We start from the raw sequence: 25,319 nt of genomic DNA, 5'->3' as shown, positions 1-25,319 counted from the left end.
CATAAAACAAGAGCTAAAAGCTCATATGGCACTTGTGACGAGGCGAGAAGAGCTAAGAGCCAAGAGATCATATGGTATGAGCTCTAACAAAATTCTATGAATCAATAGATTGGTTTAAAAAGGAAAAATAAGAGGCTTAATGCCGGTCAGGATTTAAAATAAGAGCTCTGAGTCACGATGTCCTTCTAAATATCAAAATTCATTAAGATCCGATCACCCACTCGTAAGATATAAATACCTAGTTTTTTTCTAATTTTTCCTCTCCCTTTAGCCCCCCAGATGGTCGAATCTGGGAAAACGAAATTATCAAGTCAAATTGTGCAGCTCCCTGACACGCCTACCAATATTCATTGTCCTAGCACGTCCAGGAGCACCAAACTCGCCAAATCACTGAACCCCTCCTCCAGCTCCCCCAAAGAGAGCGAATCCAGTACGGTCCCGTCAATCACGTATCAAGGACATTTGCTTATTCTATCTACCAAGCTTCATCCCGATTCCTCCACTCAAAGTGTTTTTCCCAGATTTCCCCCTCCAACTCCCCCCAGTGTCAAAAGATCTGGTCGGGATTTGAAATAAGAGCTCTGAGACATGGATTCCTTCTAAAAATCAAATTTCATTAAGATCCGATCATCTATTCATAAGATAAAAATACCAGAATTTTCACGTTTTCAAATATTCCGGTTTCCTCCTCCAACTCCCCCCAATGTCACAGGATCTGGTTGGAATTTAAAATTAGAACTTTAAAGCACAAGATCCTTCTAAATATAAAATTTCATTAAGATCTGGTCACCCTTTCGTAAGTTACAAATGCCTCAATTTTCAAAATTACCTCCCCCCCCCCAATTCCACCAAAGAGAGCAGATCCGGTCCGGTTATATTAGTCACGTATCTTAGACAGGTTTCTATTCTTCCCATCCAGTTTCAACCTGATCTCACCGCTTTAAGTATTTTCTAAGATTTCCGGTTCCCCCAACTGCCCCCCCCCCAATTACGCTTGATCCGGTTGAGATTTAAAATAAGAGATCTGAGTTACGAGGATCTTCTAAATATGATGTTTCATGAAGATCCGATCACTCCTTCGTAAGTTAAAAATACGTAATTTTTTCTTATTTTTCAGAATTAGCCCCCACCCCAATAGAGCGGATCCGTTCCAATTATTTAAATCATGTACGTAAGACTTCTGCTTATCTTTCCCACCAAGTTTCATCCCGATCCCTCCACTCTAAGTGTTTTCCAAGTTTTAGGTTTCCCCCTCCCAACTCCCCCCCAACGTCACCAGATCCGGTCGGGATTTAAAATAAGAGCTCTGAGACACGATATCCTTCTAAATATCAAATTTCATTGAGATCCGATCACCCGTTCGAAAGTTAAAAATACCTCATTTTTTCTAATTTTTCAGAAATATCCCCCCCCCCCCCCAACTAACCCAAAGAGAGCAGATCCGTTCCGTTTATGTCAATCATGTATCTAGGACTTGTGTTTATTTTTCCCACCAAGTTTAATCCCGATCCCTCCACTCTAAGTGTTTTCCAAGTTTTAGGTTTCCCCCTCTCAAATCCCCCCCAATGTCACCAGATCCAGTCGGGATTTAAAATAAGAGCTCTAAGATACGATATCCTTCTAAACATCAAATTTCATTGAGATCCGATCACCCGTTCGTAAGTTAAAAATACCTCATTTTTTCTAATTTTTCAGAATTAGCCCCCCCCCCCAACTGCCCCAAAGAGAGCGGATCCGTTCTGATTATGTCAATCATGTATCTGGGACTTGTGCTTATTTTTCCCATCAAGTTTCATCCCGATCCCTCCACTCTAAGTGTTTTCCAAGATTTTAGGTTTCCCCCCTCCAACTCCCCCCAATGTCATCAGATCCGGTCGGGATTTAAAATAAAAGCTCTGAGACACAATATCATTCCAAAAATCAAATTTTATTAAGATCCCATCACCCGCTCATAAGTTAAAAATACTTCATTTTTTCTATTTTTTCCAAATTAATCGGCCCCCCACTCCCCCCCCCCCCCCCAGATGGTCAAATCGGGAAAACGACTATTTCTAATTAAATCTGGTCCGGTCCCTGATATGCTTGCCAAATTTTCGTCCTAGCTTACCTGGAAGTGCCTAAAGTAGCAAAACCAGGACCGACAGACCGAAAGACAGACGGACAGGATTTGCGATTGCTATATGTCACTTGGTTAATACCAAGTGCCATAAAAAAACCGTTGACTCTATTTGAATCAGAACCGTATTCCGTATTTTGTTTGGGGTGGGAGGGGATATTTACTAAATGAGTGAAGAAGAGCGGTATTAAGCTCCCGTGGAATTTAACTAACGGCCTTAAATAAGTTTGATTTTTTAAACTGCATTTAAGAGATTAATTTACAAGTCGGAGAAATATATTTTAGTTTTTTTCCTTATTTTTTCTTTCTAAGAAAAAATTTTCTTTCTTTCAAGTTGCTCTTTTCCTCATTGTCTCGTTAGACTACAGTTAAAAGTAACCCCCTTTTGAAGCGTTTCTTAAAATAAGAAATTAATACAAGAAAACAAACAGATTCGATCTACTAATCATGCTCCATAACAAAACTTAGCAAAAAACTGAGAAATTCGACCTTGAAGTTTTTACTGTCTCCACAAAATCTTTCTGTAATTTGAATTATTCTTGCTTATCTTTTTTTATTCCATTTCATCTTAAATGGAGTCATAATTGTTAAACTTCAGTCACCTCGTCTTCTCCCGACAATCCATCGAATCCTGTGATTTTTTTTTCTATATAAACATAAAGGCAAAATCCAAAAAAAAAAATAAAAAAAAAATTACAGTTCATCAAAAAAACCTACTAATAACTTGAGATAAAAAACTAAATAAAACAATTATCAAGAACGTAAATAAAGTAGAAACTTACAAGTTTGTTATTTAACTTTATAACATTTCTATATTTCCATTTCTGCTGGAATATGTCATTAAAATAGCCACATCTTGCTGAAAGAATACATCGGTGCACAGTGAATTTCACTCCATGTACAATAAAAGTTGTGTCACTAAATTCTCCAGATTCAAGTAACCTAAAATAAAATAAATTAAAAAAAACAACAAAAATAAAAAACAATTAACATTAAAAAAGTGCTCTAACAGTAGTGAAAATTTCACTCCGTGAACAGTAAAAATTGCATCACTATATTCTCCGATTCAAGGAACCTAAAACATAAACAGCTAAAAAACATTTAAAATAACAATTAACATACCATACCATGAAAAGTCTCTACATTTCTGATGTGAGACCTAACGGTAGCAACTGACATTTTCCTAGTTTTGAAATGATTGCCGAAAAATATTTTGTTATTCTATTCTTAAGGGGAGGATCTCCAGGACAATGCTTGCTCAACCAGACTTTGATCCCCTTCATCTACATTCCCAGCTGATCATCCCTTAGAGAACAGCTTAGCATGGCTATTTAGTAGTAATCTTTTAGAAATGCGAAAAGGTCAGATAGGACTGTTAAGGGCGACAGTGATATCCAAGCTCTCCGAAACTAAAACAAATAGAAGAATTCCAGCGCCATTGCTGGCTGTTGGGTATAGTAATATTAAAACAATAATTTTCATAGAAGAAAAAGATATACATTATAATTGAAAATAAATAAGACATTGGCTTTACTGAAAACTAGGCATTTTCAATGACGAACTGTAATTCAACAAGATTAAGGAACTAATTTGTAGATTAATTTGGAGTACCATATAGAGTTTTCAGTGAAGTTCAGATGACACTTAGGGATTAAGACTGAAAGAGCGACAGCCCCTCTTCCTATTCAGGATAGTTCCTATTCTTTTATCTTAGATTGTTAATTTTTTTCGAGACATTTCATTTTTCATAATACCAGAAGACACTAGCTTTAATTCATATTTTGAAGATATATTGATTCTGAAATGCGTCCAGAAATGATGCATACGCTTATCATACAAAGAAGGCAACCAAAAAGAGATATCAGGGTCCAAGTAAAATCACAACCAAATTTTCACCTAATTCGAGTACTAAATAGTACTAAATTTTAACTAGAAAAGTCCTTGCTTCGGCTGATGCTGTAGCGCAGGGCTATTCCCGTATGACGCCAAAAACTGTATTTTGCCTTGATTTCAATGGCCAGTATTCGAGTATGCATAGGGTAACACCCCATTGGCACAAATTTCCTTAATTGAACAGGTTGATTCGCTGGCCACTTGCCAATATGCACAAATTTTACCTTGACCAAACGAAAAAATGTAGGAGCAACTGTGCTAAAAGAAGAAAAGAGCGACAAGACCGGCTATCTTTTTTTCTTTTTTAATCAATCATCCTAAAATCTTAAAAGGGTTTTTCAAAGTACAGCAAAGAGTCCAAAGTACAGCAAAACGAGTAAAAGACATAATAAATCAAACCATAAAACTAACAGAAATTAAAACTGATGATGAAGTCAAACATGAAAATGTACAAACAATACTAGGAGTAAAGTTCTGTGCCAACTTGTGGGGCTTTTTTTCATTCTTCATTTTTGGGCCTTTTTACCTTATTTTTCATCTATATACGGTAATGAACCAAATCAACTTTTGGCTTTTTTCCATTTTTATTTCTATTTTGAGGCTTTTTATCTTATTTTTCATTTATATATAGTAGAGAACTATTTTTGTTTTGTTAGTCTAATAATCAATCAATTCGAAAGGATTGCTGCAAAAATTACCATTTGATGTCTAAAAAGTATTCTAATGCATCAACTTTCTATTCTTTTGGAGAAAACGGATTCAACAGGAAAAATAGCAACCAAAAAATAAGATTAAATTGAAAACAAGATTTATATTAAAAAATGTTATTCTTGCCTGTGAACTTGATTGGGATTTCCTTTAAATATTCTTTATGCTCCAAAAAAAACAACAAAAAAACATTGTCTTAATAACACTGTTACAGTAAAGAAGTCTACACATTAATGAAAGAGATCTCCTTGACTATCCTCATCTACTCATTAAGTGGCACATGGAAGATAGGAGGCGCTCAGAACTAGGACACGCCTTAAAGATCTGTCCCTTCTGTTTTCTTGACCCAAGATCCTTGCTTTGTAAATTCCAAACGAATCTTTCTTTAAAATTTAAAGAAGGGACATACACTAAATCATCATTCTGATATCACATTGGTAATAGGTGCTTGCCCCACAAGTAACAAACACACTCGAGAAGTGAAGTTTGGTGACAATAAATACGATGAAGATAGAATACTTTATAAGCAAAATTGTGAAGGTCATTTGTGAATTATTAAATAGGGAGCTTCGGCGTCGGCTGAACGTCTCAAAGAAAAAGAAAATTTTTGACCTAGTTCATTTTAGTTAATTATAAACGCGATTCTAGAGGACACCAGTTAGGCCGTCCTGGCCGAGTGGGTTGGTGCGCTGGATTCAGGATCCCTTGTCTGAGAGGACGCGGGTTCGAATCCCAGTGTACCCAATTCTTCAGTTTGGGACGGGGGTCAGTGGCGTGACTCTGTAAGCATAGCCAGAGTCGACCCAGCTCTAAATGGGTACCTGGAGAAATCTGGGGAAGGTAAACAGGAAGGGTGTGCGAAAGCACTGGATGGCTGGCCCCCAACTCCCCATTGCACTTCCTGGCTGAAGGGCCAAGAAACGGAGATCAGCACCGCCGGTACGGACTGTAAAGTCTAATGCCGTATCCTTTACCTTTTTTTACCTTACCAGTTAGTTTGCTTTGACTAATGACAGAATATAGTGTCTCGCCATGGATGTTCAAATTAAGATTTGCCAAGGACCGGAGAGCAGGCAATTATATTTTTCTAGGATAAGGGGTAACAAGCAAGTTTCACTTATTTGAAAGTGAACCACAAAAATAATTTTGTCGACCCAGAAACTGGCGCCTCTACCCAAAAAATAGAGAGAATGTGCTGTTCCGCAAAGTGGAGGAACGAACGGCACCAAGATGTATCCTGTCATCATTTACATTCATACTCAGTAAAGTAGATGTGGCAGTGAAAGGCAGAAGGCCGAGTTCATTTTAACGCGATTCTTGAGGACATTTCTGCGTTCTGGGAGAACGCAGAAATCTCCGAGTTGTATTTCTCATCATTTTGCTAATAAAGCATTCGATTTTCATCATATTTTTTTTTCATTAACATTAACCAAACCTCACTTCTCGAGTGTGTTTTTTGTATAATTATAAACATTATATATATGATTTCTTACCTTGTTTGGCCTTTTTACCTTATTTTTCATCTATATATGGTAATGAACCAAGCCAACTTTTGGCTTTTTTTCCATTTTTATTTTTATTTTGAGGCTTTTTTATCTTATTTTTCATTTATATATAGTAGAGAACTATTTTTGTTTCGTTAGTCTAATAAGAAATCAATTTGAAAGGATTGCTGCAAAAATTATCATGTGATGTCTTAAAAGTATTCTAATGCATCAACTTTCTATTATCTTGGAGAAAACGGATTCAACAGGAAAAATAACAACCAAAAAATAAGATTAAATTGAAAACAAGATATATATTTATTCAAACAAAAATTTATTCTTGCCTGTGAACTTGATTAGGATTTCCTTTAATTATTCTTTATGCTCCAAAAAAAAAAAAACACTGTCTTAATAGCACTGTTACAGTAATGAAGCCTAAACATTAATGAAAGAGATCTCCTTGACTATTCCCTTCTACTCATTAAATGCCACATGGAAGATAGGTGGCGCTCAGAACTAGGACATGCCTTAAAGATCTGTCCCTTCTGTTTTCTTGACCCAAGATCCTTGCTTTGTAAATTCCAAACGAATCTTTCTTTAAAATTTAAAGAAGGGACATACACTAAATCATCACTCTGATATCATATTGGTTGCAGGTGCTTGCCCCACAAGTAACAAGCCAATTGATGTGAAAAAAAAATACTTATCTTTCTGCTGAACTTGGCAGTGTAATGGGGTTGGAATTAAAAAAATATGAAACTTTCAGAAAAAGTGAACAGAAGAATACAAACATAAACTAAATATTAATAAGTTAGAAGCATATACTTTTCTTTCCAGACTAACAACAGGGTCTTTCAAGGCCTGGGCTACTATACTATACTCCAAAACAAACTACCCCCTTTCCCTACAAGAGTAATAAATGCGTATACTGATCATATATAGCATGTGGCACAGCTAGTAGGAATACCTGAACAGCCCAAGAACCTCCTAAATTAAAAAAAAGATTAAGTACATCAACTGTTTTGATTGATGAGCTCTACAAAATACGATTTTGTCCTGTTCCTTATAATAGGAACCAACATCACTGCATTTAGGGATAGGGATAGAAGATCTCCCACTATCCAGAGATTCAATCCCACTGCAAAATTTAAAAATATTGACCTAAACATTGATTTGTTTTTACATCCTGGCCCCTGGAAATTTGCTGTGGTCCTTCTCTCTATCCCCCCCCCCCCTCCTAAGGGACGAACCTGTGCATGCTAAGATAGCAGACATATAGAACTGATTGTATACACTTATGTTACTAGGCCAAATACCCCAACCAATTCTTAATATTTCAGTGCAATATGATTCACCATCTTTATTTTTATATGTTATGGTTGAGATTTTAAGTTGCTTTACTGTTGACAGTATATATTACACCAAAAATAACTATTAAAAGGCAACATACTTCCTTAAGAACTCTTCAAATAAATCTCTTCTGATGATATGTGAAGTAACAATGTTGAATCTTAATAAGATATTCCTTATATGTACTGTCAGTGATCCATATAAGCATCTTTCTCCATCAAATGTATTGGCTTCACATCTTGCACCATTTACCAGAAGATATTCCACCAATTCTGAATGTCCACACAAACATGCATAATACCTAAAATTGCAAAATTAAATTTTTGCCCACAACATAGCCTACATTATCAAGAGAGGTACTATTATCCCTAGGGAGACATTTGAAATACATTCAGGGGGTAATATTCTCTCTTTTCGTTGAAAGATCTTAAAAACAACAATAAATTCATTATTTGGAATTTTAAATAGCATGATCTGACAACTACACTTTGTAAGTAACAGAATTTCAAGCCATTATCTGCATCTAAAAATTATGTTAAAAATAACCATAACCATAGCTTCCAAAGTTTGGAAGCTATCCCCCTCCTCCTCTTTAAGGGGGAGGGGGACAACAAGACATGTCTGAGCAGCAAAAAAGTGCCAATCAAGAAAAACAATGGAAATTACACTGATTAGTCACAAAAAATGAGAGAATAAGCAAGTTATTTAAAAACTGACCACACTGCCACTGTTACAATTAATTTTATGTATAACTCAATGCTAATAATCTGACTCAGTCATTAATTTCCAAGTTTAAAAAATGTTATTATAGTAATACCTTGAAGTAATTGATGATTACATGAAGAAGAAAAGTCAAAATCGGAAGTTTAACTACATTCATGAACATAATAACTTGAATTTAGGCCCAGAAAAACTTTCGACTAGTGTCCTGGATTAATTTTCTTGTCTTCTTATGAATAATAGTCTGACAGTTTTCCATTAGCCATGAAATAATATACTATATAAACATATAATATATGAATAATATACCATGAAATAATATGAATAATAAATACTACAGGAATTTGAGTGAGCTCCACTTTCTAGCTCACAAAAATGGCCTAAGCAAGACTTAAACTGCAGAATACACAAGGAAGAAAAAATAAACAAATTTATCAGCAAATGATCTGGCTCTTTGTCAAATAATTTAACAAAAAAAACTTTTTTCAAATGAAAATAAACAGCAGCATTAAAACCCAAAACAAACCTAAAGTATCATGTATTTGAGCAGGGCTTCTCACCCCAAAACTATCTATTTGTATGCGAAATTTTACTAGTGCTTTGCTTAAAGCATTTTTGAGTACAGCAAATGCAGTCAGTTTGTAGATGAAAGTGTTGTATCTGCAATTCAATTATCTTCCCAAACTTTTGAAATGGATATCTTTTTTTTTTTTTAAAGCAATCAGCATCAATAAGCATTTTCATTTGTAAGACCCTTCTAATATTAGTTTTTCAGTTTCATCTGTGGTGACTCTCCAAAAACACTTTTTCCATAGTTTCACAGTGGTGCCAAGCAGATAAAGCAGATTGACATTTCAGCAGATAAAGCAGATTGACATTTCAGCAGATTGACATTTCAGCTAATTTCAGAAAACCAAGAACATGAGTAAAAACTCTAATGTCCATCATCTAATGGTTAACCTTATCTATTGTTGCTTTCTTTTCTGAAACAAAAGACATTGCAGAAAAAAAATTGTCCCATTACCCTTGAGATACATCCATTCTTTGAGTATTGGGAGGGGGGATAATTTTTTTTGAAAAAGTCAGAAAGACATAACTAGACCATGAAATGACAGAATTAGCAAAATCAAAGGCCTCAAATTAGCCTTATCTGCAAAAGATAGTATTAAAAAATTAGCTCTTATTCCCACTAAGTCCTTTTAAGATCCAACTGCCCTACTGATAAGATCCAGGATTTATAGAAGATAAGATTTCAAACTTGGATGTTCTTTGGCTTGCATTGTGGCATCTCAAGCAACCTAGGCCAGGTTGGGGTGGAACTATGCAATCAGTCATGGTTGGAGACCATCCTGGTCTTTTCTTTCTTCTCAAGATCGATTTTCCTTCAAGTGATGAGGATTGTATCATTTCTACACTGACATTCATAGCCCACCAGGATGAATGGTACAGTTTTACTCCAGCCATAACCTTTGACCAGTGGCTGTGGTGAAAGTCCATGAAGATTATTACTGCAGAAGGACCTGGAAGTAGCATTGCAAAAGTAGTGGTTAGACTAGGAGGATTCCACACTCTCATGAGTTTTTTTTTGGTGCTGTTGGATCTCTAATGGATGGACCTGGACTGAAAAGAAAACCTTGAATTGATGTACACTTTTAATTCATTTTCTCGTCTTCTTAGAGGTAAGGCTACTTCTCAAGTACAGCAAGCCCATACCATTGTGTACACAGCACTGCATTCAATAATTATATTATTGACCTATAAATAGGTCATATTATTGACCTATAAATAGGTCATATTATTGACCTATAAATAGAGTGAACATAACACTCGGGGTAAAATTATAGCAGTTCATATAACTGACTTACCAATAAAGTGACCATAAAGTGAACAAATATAATAGTCACTTCTACTACAAATTCAAATTTAAGCACTTTTTGAGCTCTTAAAATGAAAAATTTTAATCAAGTATAACATATTACTCATTTTCCCCAAAATAATACTATGTTTTCTTACCACCATCTTTTCCATCATTTTTGAAAAAATAATGCTATATTTCCTGAGTACTAAAATTATTTATAATAAGGTTAGTTTAGGTTAAAAAGTGCTCAAATTCGAATTGAAGGTAGAAGCAATTATTATATTCATAAAGAGCATAAAAAAAGGGCATCAAGTGATATGTTCACTTTACTAGTACTGTAAGCCAGTTATATGAACTGCTATAATTTTACAACACTTGGTGCCATTTTTATGCTATTTCTGAATTTGATCATGTTTCTTCCAATTTCAATTTTAAGCCCTTTTAGGACCCTTAAAAATAATAATTTTATTCTATGTTTTCTGAATAAAAAACCAGGTTATAACTTTTTTTAAACTTAGTATTTCATTGTAAATCCATTTTACAAAAGTTGTATGATTAAAAAAAATTTATTTGTCAAGATTAAGTTGAATAAAAAATTCAAACAATTCTACTATGTTGTATCCTTATTCTCTTAGGCCACTTAAAAACTGCAATTTCACCTAGCTTATACAAAGAAAATATCAAAGCTGACAGAAGAAACGTGGTGGATGGAAACTGGAGAAATTGTTTTGAATTTTGTATCCAACTTAATTGTGGTAATGAATGTTTGTGGATTACACAACTTTTACAAAATGGGGTAAAATTCCATTTGATTGACTTCTTGCTATCTCAGAAAGGGGTTAGGTTAGGAAAATGAAACTTTCAGGGATAGGTCTACAGGCTAAAGTATGTCCTGGGAAGATATTTTGAAGTTTCTACCTCCCTTCCTTCTCCCTCTAGAGGGACCTGACCTTTGATGACCTTCAAAAATATGTGTGTTATAAAAGTGAAACCTTGCAAAATAGATTTTCTGCTTGAATTAAGTATAACAAATTGTTTTCAGTTTTATAACTTTGCTCAATCCCAATTTATAAGGTTTTAAAGATATGCAAATATATTTCCAAAATTTTGAAAAAAAAACATTGATATGGCTCAAAATTCTACTCAAATAACAGGAATTGCATTTTCAGAGCTTAAGGCAGAGAAAAAGCAATCAGTAACTGAAAATTAAGGTAAAATGTTGTTTTGTCAAAATTTCAATAGGTATAGACCTGTCATGTAGGCAAATTTCAGGGCTCTCTAGGGGGAGGAGTAGAGGCGGGTGCTTTAAAATACCTTCCCAGGATATACTTTATCCTGTAGACCCATCCCTGAAAGTTTCATTTTCCTAACCTAAACCCTTTCTGAGATGGCTAGAAGTCAATTAACTAGAATTTTACCATAAATTTCTTAGAAAAAAACAACAACCATTTTTTTTGGAATAGCCTCAGGGCTATTTAATCATATCAAAAATATTTTTAAAAACTTCATGATAATTAAAAATAACTCGCAGAGATTCGCTATCCAATTTATTCCTTAAATTGGGGTTATTTTTTTCTGCTTTGCAAAAAATTTTACTCTTTGCAAACTTCCCTTGCTGCTTGAAAATTTCCTAAAGTCTTCACTTTTACATTAAACTTAGTGATAAAAAAATTTAACTCACAGTGGTGTACTATCCCATTTATCTCTTACATTTAGGTCGCATTCTTTCTGCTCTACAAGATATTTTACTCTCTGCAAATCTCCTCTCCTGCAACTTAGAAATAAATCATGTGACTCCATTTTGAATTATTTACAATTTCATACAGAGTTGTCTAAACATTACGTAATTCTAGAAGTAATTGAAACCATAAAATACAAAATTGAACAGATGACCATTAACATTGAAGGTCATTTAACAATTGAAGTCACCTGCAGGTGACTTCACATGTATGTTGGTTCCACATGTAAAGTTTCAGCTTAATTTGTATTTGGAGTGAGAATGTGTAAACAAGCGAGTCTGAACTCCTTCTAGGCTACCAGAGATTCAAAAAAAAACCGCATCTAATGTAGTTTGATACATTTGGCACTGGTAAAACACTTCAAAGGTTCTTTTTTTAATCAAACTTGTAAAGCCTCATGCCAAATTTCCTATGAAAATTCTTAAAATGAGTAAATAATTGTAATCATCGTGAATAAACCTTTTCACAATCATCACCTTGAAACCTCTTGGCCTTTTATGACAGAGTGCACCAGTGCACAAAACGTTACGTCTTCTGCCGTTGGTTTTATTTTTAGCCCCCTTGATTGGAACGCTGCATTTTTTATTCGTTCTGCTCTTGTAGTGAAAATACTTTTATTTATATTATTATCTTTCATATATATATATATATATATATATATATATATATATATATATATATATATATATATATATATATATATATATATATATATATATATATATATATATATACATGAAAAGAGAAATCACCAATGCTACAGCACAAACACAAAAAAAAAAAAAAAAAAAAAAAAAAAAAAAAAAAAAAAAAAAAAAATCTAATTATAGATTTTTAGTGATTAATTACTAAATTAGATTAATTAATTACTAAATTTACTAAATTAGTGATTAATATAGACCAGCACTTGAATGAGGCCTTAACCCTACTCATCCATACAATCACATAGGTCAAACAGCATAGCCACACACAATCAACCATAAAGAATAATCCATGGGAAGGCAGTCATGTCGTCAATAAGTATAAGTCGTCATTTACCGAACAATAGAAAAAATAATATAGACAAATAATTCAGAGGCAACACCCAACATAAGGGCTCATCAGGAGAATACACTGGCCTATATAGGGTTTCGCCACTCTAAATTCTCTACCCAGCACAGTGTTGTGGCTACCACAGAATATCCATGGCATCCCCGCGTCAGGTATCACCCCCAAAATACATGCCTATGAAAAAGAAAAAAAACAGCAAATGTAAAACAACCAAGTAAAACCAAAACAAGCTTATCTTGTTAATATATCCCTCCCTTTAGCAACAATAGGTAAACTAAATATTATAAATTTTACCAAATCACAAATATTAACACATTGCAAAAAACCTGAATGAACTAAACAATTATAGAATTCATCTTTACCATGTGGCTAATTTAAAAAAATAATCCGCTCAATTAGAAACACAATTCAAAATAAATGGCGCTGTGACAACATTTCTCGAACATCCGAAATTAGTTAAAAATTTCATTAAGTATTTCTAGATAATTCTTTTGATATTTATTTAAAAGTTCGTTATAATGAAAACTAAATTTTTTAAATTGCCAAGTTAATTTATTTGCAGAAAAACCTCTTGATATCAATTTTTGGCTTAAGATTTTACATCTATTTTTAAAATCAATATAATTACTACAAATCCTTGCATAACGAAGTAACTGTGAGAAAAACGCTGAATCTGTGATATTTGAGTGTATATTACTTTCAGGGAATGGGAAACTAATCACTTCAAAATCAAAATCATCCGTTTTATTATACATTTTAAAACTTAATTTATTATTATCACAAATATTAATATTTAAATCTAAGAAATGATCTTCATGACCAGCGCCATGACTAGGCTCAAGAATAAGCTCTGATGGATATATATTTTTAGAAATATCAATGAAATCCTTACAATTTAAGACCAAAATATCATCTAAATATCTTTTATTATTTGACAAAGCATGTTTTAAATTAATTGGATTATTCTTATCCATCATATATTTATATTCTAGTTGACTTAAAAACAAGTCAGCTATAAATGGGCTGGCATTCCCCCCCCCCCCATGGGAATTCCCATAATTTGCTTGTACAAATCACCCCCAAATATTATATAAGTATTGTATAAAACAAATTCCAATAACTCAAAAATCATATCCAAGCTGTAACATCTCAAGTTAACTGTAGTATTAAAGCAGTTTGTCCATATGGCTTTTTTATTATAACTGTCTATTTTTAAGAACCTTTTACTAGATAAGAGGAAAGATTTCTTTATAACAGTTTTTAAATTATCAAACACTAAATTAGGTGATAAATTAGTATACATTGTCGCAAAATCGAAAGACTCAATTCTTTTAGCTGAAACCATTGTTAAAGAATCTATCACCTGCAGTGAATTATTAACACTCCAATATGGATTAAAATTCGAAAATTTTTTAATACCAGAACAATAGGTTTTAAGTTTATTTACAATTTCCTTTAAAATTAAAGAGAGGTCAGTAGCAGCAATGCGGGTTGGACATTTAGCTGCTCCAGCAATAAACCGTGGTTTAGGGGGATTCTTATGAAATTTTACAGTCCAATATAGGAAAGGGAACTTTTTATCATTGTCATTTATTTTAATATTAAAATTTTTAAAAAGTATTTCTTCAGTCTTTTCAATTAAATTCTCATCCTCTATATTTACCTTTTCATAAACATTAGTTGTGCATAACTCCCTTTTTAAGATATCACAATACAGCTTCTGACAAATTATGGCAAAATTATTATTAGCTTTATCCACTGGCACAATAAAGAGACAGAAGGAGAAAAGGAAGACTGTTTTCCTAAATTAGTGATTAATATAGACCAGCACTTGAATGAGGCCTTAACCCTACTCATCCATACAATCACATAGGTCAAACAGCATAGCCAAACATAATCAACCATAAAGAATAATCCATGGACAGGCAGTCATGTCGTCAATAAGTATAAGTCGTCATTAACCAAACTATAGAAAAAATAATAAAGACAAATAATTCAGAGGCAACAACCCAACACAAGGGCTCATCAGGAGAATACACTGGCCTATAGGGTTTCGCCACTTTAAATTCTCATCCCAGCCAAGTGTTGTGGCTACCACAGAATATCCATGGCATCTCCGTGTCAGGTATCACCTCCGAAATACATGCCTATGAAAAAAAAAATTAATGAACTAAACAATTATAGAATTCATCTTTACCATGTGGCTATTTTTAAAAAAAATCCGTTCTATTAGAAACACAATTCAAAATAAATGGCGCTGCATCATCATTTGTCGAACCTCCGAAATTAGTTGACAATTTCTTTAAGTATTTCCAGACAATTCTTTTGATATTTATTTAAAAATTCGTTATAATGAAAACTAAATTTTTTAAATTGCCAAGTTAGTTTATTTGCAGAAAAACCTCTTGATATCAATTTTTGGCTTAAGATTTTACATCTATTTTTAAAATCAATATAATTACTACAAATTCTTGCATAACGAAGTAACTGTGAGAAAAACGCAGAATATGTGATATTTGAGTGTATATTACTTTCAGGGAATGGGAAACTAATCACTTCAAAATCAAAATCATCCGTTTTATTATACATTTTAAAACTTAATTTATTATTATCACAAATATTAACATTTAAATCTAAGAAATGATCTTCATGACCAGCGCCATGACTAGGTTCAAGAGTAAGCTCTGATGGATATATATTTTTAGAAATATCAATGAAATCCTATATATATAAGATCAATTCTATAATTGTTTAGTTCATTCAGGTTTTTTGCAATGTGTTAATATTTGTGATTTGGTAAAATTTATAATATTTAGTTTACCTATTGTTGCTAAAGGGAGGGGGATATATTAACAGGATAAGCTTGTTTTGGTTTTACTTGGTTGTTCTACATTTGCTGTTTTTTTTTTACTTTCATAGGCATATATTTTGAGGGTGATACCTGACGCGGGGATGCCATGGATATTCTTCGGTAGCCACAACACTGTGCTGGGTAGAGAATTTAGAGTGGCGAAACCCTATATAGGCCAGTGTATTCTCCTGATGAGCCCTTATGTTGGGTGTTGACTCTGAATTATTTGTCTATATTATTTATTCTATTGTTTGGTAAATGACGACTTATACTTACTGACGACATGACTGCCTGTCCATGGATTGTTCTTTATGGTTGATTGTGTGTGGCTATGCTGTTTGACCTATGTGATTGTATGGATGAGTAGGGTTGAGGCTTCATTCAAGTGCTGGTCTATATTAATCACTAATTTAGGAAAACAGTCTTCCTTTTCTCCTTCTGTCTCTCTCTCTTTTTTTTTTTGTGTTTGTGCTGTTGCATTGGTGATTTCTCTTTTCATGATATACTATCTGAGTTGACTTGTCTACAGCCTATTTTCTTTTTTTACAGGAACATTTTTGTATTACAGTGTTATTTTCATCCCAAAAGACACAGTAATTAGCTTATACACTACCCAATCAGTATTGCCAATGCAGCACAACTCTATCGTTATTGATACAATTTAAAGATCCTGGTACAATACAACACATTTGGAAATCGTTTGGTACAATCCAGATTTCCCGACCCATTTAGGATTTGTTCATTCCTTTTTGGATTAAAGATATGGTCAAGCTTATCAAAATATTTCAAAAACGGTTTTCTGTATGTTTTTTCTTTTAAGTGACTTTAGGTTTTATTATTTACAATTGATGAAGATTATTCTCCTCGTCGGCTGAATATTCAGTCTTTGCTTTGATTTTATTCTCTGAGACAAGAGTAAATCAAAACGATCTAAAAAGTATTCTTGAACGTTTTAAAACTGGGTTACGCAGATATTTTCTATGGAGCAATTTGCATAAAGCCATACTGCTTAATTAATTAGCCACCTTCTTATAGAGCAGATCAATTGAACGACAAGACAGTGGAGTTATTATCTTATCAGTTAGAAATTTGATATTTACTATATAAATAGTATTGAACACTATTGTTCATTTGGAGATTTTTTTTTGCTAGGTTTGTTTTTCCTTTGCGCAGTTTAGGAGCACCAATTCATGAATATGCAAAGATTTTTTATATTTTACTTTATGAAAATAAAAAGGCATTTATCAAAATGTAGGGGGATAGGAGGAACTTTTTACGTTTTTATAGATTAAAAGTCAAAGAGGGTTTTTAAGCCAAAAAATGTGTTATTAAAATTCTATTGGGCACTTAACCATCTTCTTATTAGTGCCACTGGCTTAGGTAAGGAAGCTCTATGTTTTCTATCCCTCGATTAATTTAGGGTGATATACCCATTAAGGTGGTAATACCTTTTTTATAGAATTGGTTTCATGTGACGCATATTAATCAAGCTTTAATCCGGTTTTGATATAAATAGTATATTCTAGGCTCGCCATTAGATTTCATTTTGAACTGGCATGTATTGAGGAATAAAACGTAACTTTTATACAAATGGGCAGTTATATGGAATTACTAGATGTTGGAGAGAAAATTGGCGAATTTGGTTTTGATTATTTATGCGAAAGTTTCAAGTAGTAAAAATTTTCACTAGTTTTTGATAAAAGTACAGACTAGAGTTACAAAAAGAGCTAGTTATAGTTGTTCACTCTTTGGATAGGAATACTGTTGTTCAAGAAGACAGTCTTACCGCAAAAGACTCTTTTTTGAAACTTAAAAAAAGTTCAGCAATGCACAGCCGAAAATATAAAACAAGTCACAACTAAATTGTCAATTCAAGTCTTTGGCACTTCAAAGGCAAACCTAATAAAATTTCCAAAGACAATGCATCGGTAATGACGGAGAATATAGGTGTCCGCACGCAGGGGTGAATCTCCGGCATTTTACTGGAAGGGGGAGAGCAAGAGGAGTCCATATCCGGATAGTCAAGGTGCATGGGATAAATAATAATTTTTTTCTCCACATTATTGGGGGAAGGGCTAAATTTCTTGTCCAATTTGAAAGTTAGTCGTCTTCCCACTGCTATCTGCTGCAACATGTGGTGCTCTTATTTTTACTCCACTCCCCTCCTTCTCCACCTATTAATGTTCAATAGTGTGAAACGATTCAATTTTGTAATAGTAAAAAAATATCACAGACACTATCAACTAATGTTTTAATTAGAACTAAGAAATTAATCAACTCTACACCAATGTATATACAAGATATCGAACAAAGGCTATCAATTTTTGTGTGCATTAAAGTTGACATTCTTTGATTCCTCGAGACTTCGAGTACGTAGGAAAAATATCTCATTTTTGCATTCATTCAGAGAGTTTATTGACATGGACTCCGATCATAAAAATTTAATTTTAATAAGTGAATATACGGATGAAATACAAATTCAATGACATCCTCTTCAGAAAGGCTATGGCTGGGTGCCAGGGAACCTGTACTTCTCAAGTTAAATATGCTTATTCTACTTACACCCCGAGAGGATTATCTCATCAAAGCCATCTCTTGATTTTATTAAAGCAAGTTTAGGTGACGCATAAATATGACAGTGAAAAGAACGACATTTCAAGCAGTTCTAATGTGCATGGTGGTCTGAAAAGTGTAATGAAATCAGCATTGATAATAAATCTGATTAATTATGTGGCAGTCTCAGGTACTTGAGACTGCGACAACTTATGACTGTTACTGTAACTATATGGGATGCAGATTCAAATGCGACTAAAATGCTAACGCTTCTACTTATAACTGTGACCAATTACAACAGCAACTACGGCTGCTCGTGACTGTGTGAGCGACAAATTTCAACTACAAATGCGAAAGTTCTTGACTGTAACTACTACTACTTGCGACTATTACTGCCAGTATTACTGCTTCTACCATTATTATAATTGCGATTGCGACTGCAAAATTTCAGAGAATACTGAGGGAGATGATGTACTAAGTCAAAAAGCAATACATGTCATATCCTCATATCTTGTAAGTAACATATATGACTATACGTCACATCTTGTCCATGTAAAAGGTCTTCAATGTTTTAAAAACATTAAGGGAGGAGTCTCAAGTAGAAACGCTAAGAAAATGATCAGGAGGATGTTCAGCTTAAAGAAACTAAGTGTATCAGCAAAAATCGAGAGAAATCTCACGATGAACAAAACAAACATGACTACGGCCATTAGAAGGAATATGTAAAACTAGAGCAATGTGTATACTTGCCTATATCAAATAAGGCGTCTTCAACGCTAAAAAAACAAAGATAAAACCAAATAACCTTAAATCAAATAAAATTTAAATCCAACAGATATCTACATATGCAATCGTGGCTACTATGACTGAGCGTCACAGAAGCTAAACAGAGTTGCTTCAGAATATTGAAGCGACTGAATAAATTAAAACAGAATGAAAATAAATATTGCTTCCATCATAGTGCTTGCTGTTACTGCTTTAATTCTCCTAGGTCTTGTAACCAAAAACCTGCTTATAAAACCCTTTACTTTTGTTTTAGGGGAAAATTTTATAGCAAATCTTTTCACAGATTTTGTTGAAACGTCCGCTATTCACAATTTTCGACTTTTCCATTGTTTTTATGATAGATTCATTGATGAAGTAGTTTGTGCTGGGAAGCAGAGATTTGAATCTTTAAATGTTTCTCTTAAACATTTAAATAGCTCTGAAAAAAACATTAAATTCACAATTGAGTTTAAAGAAAATAACAAGCTGTCATTTCTTGACAGTTTGTTAATTAAAAGAGATAACAACCTGCTTTTCTCAATATACAATTACGTCGTTGGATTCAGTTTAGGGCGAATTGTCTTCAAATCCAGAACAGGCAAAAAATGTTCGACAAAAAAAAAAAAAGATAATTAATCCTGATAGGCGGTATGTTTGTCTCCTTTTTAAAGATGAGGATGAAGACTTGGATAATTTTCTCAGGAAATGCCCGGTGCTTTTGTTTTACGGGAAAATTATTGGCATGGGATTAATTTGATACTTCCTGGTATTCTGCAAAATAGTAACCCAACCACAATATTTCGAGTGGGAGGTATATAGATAAATCCTTAGCAAGAAGAAAAGGTTTATATGATTAATTTCTTTTGTTGTTAGATTAGGTGTTCTCGCGTTGTATTCTGTTTTTGCGCGTGTTTGTAATTTGTACTGTTGTTCAATTTCTTTGCTTGTTTGTTATTTATTTATAATTTTGTGTGTATATGGCCCATTGGCTTTTAAAATACACTTATCCATCTATCTATACAGAAAACCTACACACAGCGACAAATATCGAAATTTTCACTCGTGCCACCCGGTTCCAGTGAAAAGCGGAGCAACTTGGCACAATCGATGCTCAAAATACAGAATTTTGATAACAATAAATACATCAAAAGAATTGGCTTTTACGCTGATTCCAAGTATATAAAATTCATCATGTTTAATACTACTCATCAAAAGTTACGAACCTGAAAAAATTTGCTCGATTTTCGAAAAAAGAAGGAAACTCCCCCTAAAAGTCAAGGAATGCTATTGAAAATTACACCATCAGAGTTTTTGTATTAGAGAATCCTCATGTAGTTTTCAAGCTTTAATCTTTCACCTAAAAATATGGAAATTTGGACTTTTTGCCCAAACAAAGATCCCGAATGCGTGTTCATTCTTTTTTTTTTGCTCTTCCCAGAGGTGATTGTATCGTATCAATAGTCCTAGATGATAGGAAAAGACCCACTTGAAGAGAAATTAATTGCTCTACTACCCTCTTTAAGTGGCCGAAAAATTGGAGGGCAACTAGCTCCCCTCGCACCCCCTTTTTTACCAAAGTCGTCTGACCAAACTTTTCATATATCCATCTTGTTCAGTATAGTTGAAAGGTCCAATAACTATGTCTTTGGGAATGACGAGCTACCCCAGAACCCCGGAGGAAGGGCCACAAGTTATTAAATTTGCCAAATGGTACATATAGTATTTGTTATTGGGAAATATACTAACATTTTTTAGTGGAAGGGGACCTTTCCAGGGATGGATTTTCTACAGGGAGAATTTTCCATTGGAATGGAAGTTTCCGGGGGTTGAAAGATCTCAATACTAGAATTTTTGTTTCACACTTTGTGACTTCAATTTTCTTGACTTTTAGTTTTCAATTTTCTACGTTTTTTTTACGCTCCTCTAGATTTTTTTTTGTATTGTCATTGAAAAATAAGCTTAGTTTGGCAATTTAATTCGACAAAAAAAAAAAAAAATGTCCACCCCCCAAAAAATTATTTTCTGTGAAATGACGGGGCCGGCAGTCATAAGACAGTTTGGATTGTTTGTAACGTTTTGCGATAACGTCACGAAACGTTAACAGTTTTGATTAGTCTGAATTTTCATAGAGTTACAAGAACAACGGCATTATTTAAAACGGTCAGAAATTAAATTTGAAAAAAAAAAGTTTTTTCAACTAGAAGTAATGAGCAACATCAAAACTTAAAACAAACAGAAAAAAATTATGTATATGGCAGGAGTTGCCCCCTCCACAAGACCTTGCTCTTTACGCTAGAGATTTAACTTTTTGTCCTAATTCTTTAAGAACGATTCCTGAAACACAATGTCCGTTTTACTAGAGCAATAAGCCTTGTTCTAAAATTCTAGAAACAAAAACCTTTAATCTAAAGAGCGAGGTCTTGAGGGGGAGGCAACCCCTTTCATATACGTAATAATTTCTGTTCGTTTTAAGGTTTAAAGTTGCTCTTTACTTTCAGTTGAAAAACTTGTTTTTATTTTATTCAATTACTTACAGATAGTATTTTTTAATGGGAAACACGGAACAAGTTTTTTAATGAAAAGTTAAGAGCCTCATTTAACCAAATGAGGAGAAATAAAATCAAATAATCTTCAAAGTAAAAACCATGGGGTCTAATAGAACAAAAACAACAAAATGATATAACGTATCTTTTTCTATGAAAAAGACTATGTCAATAAAAAAGATCAGGAATTAATTCAAAAAACTTTTTCTACAAAACAAGTTTGTCAAAGAATAGTTAAGAACCTCGTTAAGCCAAAAATAAGAAGAAATAAATTCGAATAATTTTCCAAGCATAAAACTACCACAAATCACCATCAATAAATGAAGCAAATGTAAAATGAACAGGAATTACAATAAATAACCGATTCAAGCTTACAACAAGCAAAAATTAACATGAGTAGGGCTGACAACCCCCACTTTCCCTCAATACCAGAGCATAATTTGCACTTTACTGAAAACAAATAAATTTTAAAGTTTTCACTTTTTTGAATTTAAAAATAAAGAAGTATTAAGACTTTAAGGAATAAATACCAGAACATGAATATCAAACTGCCAATACACGGTAATTTTTTTTTTTTTAGTAAAGTGTAAATTATATTCTGGGCCTTGAGAAGACATGGGTATTTTCAGCTATACTCCTTTTACTTTTTGCTCGTTTTGAGTTTACTAGGTTATCTATTGTAATTTCTATTAGTTTTGGGTTTCATTTATTTCTTAATGGTGATTTGTGGTAGTTTTACACTTGAAAGGTAAGAAAAACAACTTGTAGAATATGACAACGCTTTCGTCCGTAAAAACTTAAAAAATAGGAATTTATTGGTTCCTAAAGCCAGCTATCCTTTCAAAGGATAGCAAAAACTTCTTAAACTTTTTTATGCCATATATTTTAGCTTAATTTTGATGATTGTTCGCCTATGTTTTTTTCTTCTTCAATTTTTTTTTAATTTGGCGCCGTTACTGTCAAAAATTGCAGAAGTCTATATGGAAGTCTTTTCAATAAAAATGAATTCGCGTTTTTTTTCTAAGTTTTTAAGATACTTTCGGTATGTAAATTCCCCTTTTTCCCGTTCCTTTGCACTTTTCAACGAAACTAAAAAAAACCCTCAAATTTGTAAACTTTATTTTCCACGAGGGGTGGGGGGGTTTCCGGGGGAAAACGTTAGCTATTTTTTTGTAGCTCTGCTATAACAGGAATACTATCAACAGTATTTAACCTCCTTTTTCCTAAATTTTTATTATAAAGCTTCACGTGTTTAGCCAAACAACCAGCCTTCAAAGCTGAAAATAAAAGATTCTTAAACTTTGCTACCTGATTTTTTGCTATAGACAAGGGTAGTATCTGCATAATAACCGTACCAACTGAAATTTTTTATCTTTTGAACATCTCTTTTCAAATGAAAGTGTTAAAATAAGTAAAATTTTTCGCACTGTTGAAAAAGCTTCTTATTCTTATTAAATAGCGCTTGTCTTTCAGGAGTTGCTTTAAAGATTTGGGACAGCAAGTCAAACTTTAAAGAAATGAGTGATGTACGAAAGAGGAGGCCATCCCCCCACATGCACTGAATGATTTCTGTTCGTTTTATGTTTAATAGATCCTCCCTACATTCAGCTGATTTTTTTTCTTTAATTTCTAATGTTTTTCAAATAATACCGGGAAACTTGAGCGAGTGGCTTATAATACACAAGTACCAAAATTCCTTTCCCCTATCAAAAAAAAAAAAAACTCAAATAAAATTCTCGAATTTGGAAAGCCTTATTTTTTACAGGAGGGTATTTTCTCCGAGGGTGGGGGGGTAACGCCAACCACCGACTAAAATATCCCTCTTTATCTATGGTAAAATATCCAGCCCCTAAGCTGGATCAAATCTTAATTAAAATTAAAAAATGTTTTATTTCTTTCTTCTGAAATTTTCCTGCTGGGTAGAGCCAAAAACTCCTCTTTAAAAATATTTTTTTTTGTGCTTTGAATTTGTCTTATATGATATGCCTTACTTCATTTCCCTTTTGACAAGTATCTTTGCAACATTTTATTTGATCGTTGAGTTTTCTCCTATTTTTGATGTAAAGTTGAATTCGGCGGTCATCGCTTCTGTTACTGTTTTCAGAAAATAAAATATCATTTTATCCGATATTAAAACTTAGGATATTACTAAGGATACGTCAAAATAAGAATCCACCATCTGAATATAAGATCAAATCCATCAAAGAGGTGCATTAAGTAGCTAACTATACTAAAAGGTTTAGTTCTATGGTAAAGGTAAGATCTATGTTAAAAGGTTTAAGGTATATTAACTAAAACTTATACAATTGAACAAGTCTTTTCCTACTAAGCTAATGTGGAACTTCATAATCATTGTCTAAAATCACCCCGATTTTCATAAACAAACTATACAAAAATTAAAATGTGGAGCGGAAATGCAGATTCAAGGTCCTGTGGTGGCGCAGTGGGTTTGACCTTAGCTTGGTGATACGGGACCCAGAGATCGAATCATGCTGCAGGAATGCACTGCAGGGCCGACACAGGGACCTTAGTAGTCAAGAAGCGTCGTTAATTCTTAAATAATAATGCAGATTCAAGCTTTAATCAAGCCTGAAAGGCGTTTTAGGATAACTTAATTAGTTTATTTTGTGTTTATTAATTGTTCAGCGAGACATTCCATTTTGATGCTGCTGTATTGTTTTCTTCGAAACAAAAGCTTCCTAGCTCGAGTCTACTTGGCACTGCTTACGTTAGTTTTTGTTTTTCAGAGCCTTCATAGCCGAGTGGTTGTCACGCTAAATTTGGAATCCTTGTCTGAAGGGCGAGAGTTCGAAACCTTTGTGTGGCCGGTTATTTGGTTTGTTGATAGGGGTCGATGGCGTAACTCTGTAAGCTCAGCCAGAGTCGACCCAGCTAAATGGGTACCAGGGGGAAGGTAGGCAGGGAGGGTGTGCGAAAGTACAAGATGGCTGCCCCCTTGCAATTTCAGGCCAAAGGACCTTGAAACAGAAATCAGCACCATCGATTTCGACTTTAAGGGTCTAGTGCCGTATCATTTACCTTTACTATTTACGTTATGGACAAAATTTAGTCCGTAAGAGCATAGCATAATTTAGCATAGCACAACGCACAGCATAGCACTAGTCCGCAAAGCTTAACGGAAATTTTAGGTTATACTAGAGTGAAAAGTTCTATAATGTGTGTCGAAGTACCATAAAGCGTCATTAATTTATCCCTCGTGTGACCTGAGCAATCTTCAATTTTCAAGCGTAATTCCTACGATCGATCGCAAGGAAAGATTTATGGCAATTTTTTTTGAAATTAGAAAAGATGGAAGCTTGAAATGGTAGTTTCCTCTCGTATAATGCATCTGACGAAAAACATAAAGACATAGCACTAGCAGATAAAATCTGAGAGAAATTAAATTTTGACATTTTTAAACCAGGTTTTCATCCTTTCGATTTCCGTTTCTGTAGTTCAATGGAAAGTTTACAGTAAAAAAAAAAAAAAAATCATACAATGCTGATCATTCATAAACATCATTTTTTTAAAGCAACCGAGTTGGGAATAAATCAGCAACTTGTTTGGGCATAAAGAGAAAAGAAAAATAACAAGAGCTAAATTTCGTTCTTGAGAGATGAAAGCAACAATACCATCTACCGAGGCGTAACCTCTTCGAAGCTATCTAGGTAAAGCTACAGAAATGAGAA

At 33.6% G+C, this 25,319-nt stretch overlaps 1 protein-coding gene across 2 annotated transcripts in view; it reads right to left on the bottom strand.

The window, feature by feature from the left end:
* The window catches only part of LOC136035275 (ankyrin repeat and BTB/POZ domain-containing protein 1-like), a 36,741-nt gene extending 24,810 nt beyond the window's left edge, over nt 1-11,931 (bottom strand). The window contains exons 1-3 of one of the 2 annotated variants that reach the window (XM_065716950.1): nt 11,811-11,931; nt 7,652-7,852; nt 2,899-3,058 (exon numbers count right to left, since the gene is read on the bottom strand). In XM_065716950.1, the coding sequence (XP_065573022.1) occupies nt 2,899-3,058; nt 7,652-7,852; nt 11,811-11,929 (480 nt within the window). In that variant the 5' untranslated portion in view covers nt 11,930-11,931. The remainder of the gene's footprint in view (nt 1-2,898; nt 3,059-7,651; nt 7,853-11,810) is intronic. The other variant, XM_065716951.1, reaches the window with a different exon arrangement.
* Between the last annotated feature and the right edge of the window lie 13,388 nt (nt 11,932-25,319).

Source organism: Artemia franciscana, chromosome 14 (genome assembly GCF_032884065.1).
Source record: "Artemia franciscana chromosome 14, ASM3288406v1, whole genome shotgun sequence".
Taxonomy (NCBI): domain Eukaryota; kingdom Metazoa; phylum Arthropoda; class Branchiopoda; order Anostraca; family Artemiidae; genus Artemia; species Artemia franciscana.
Note: the sequence above shows the minus strand (reverse complement) of the source record. Positions and strands in the feature narration are given on the sequence as shown.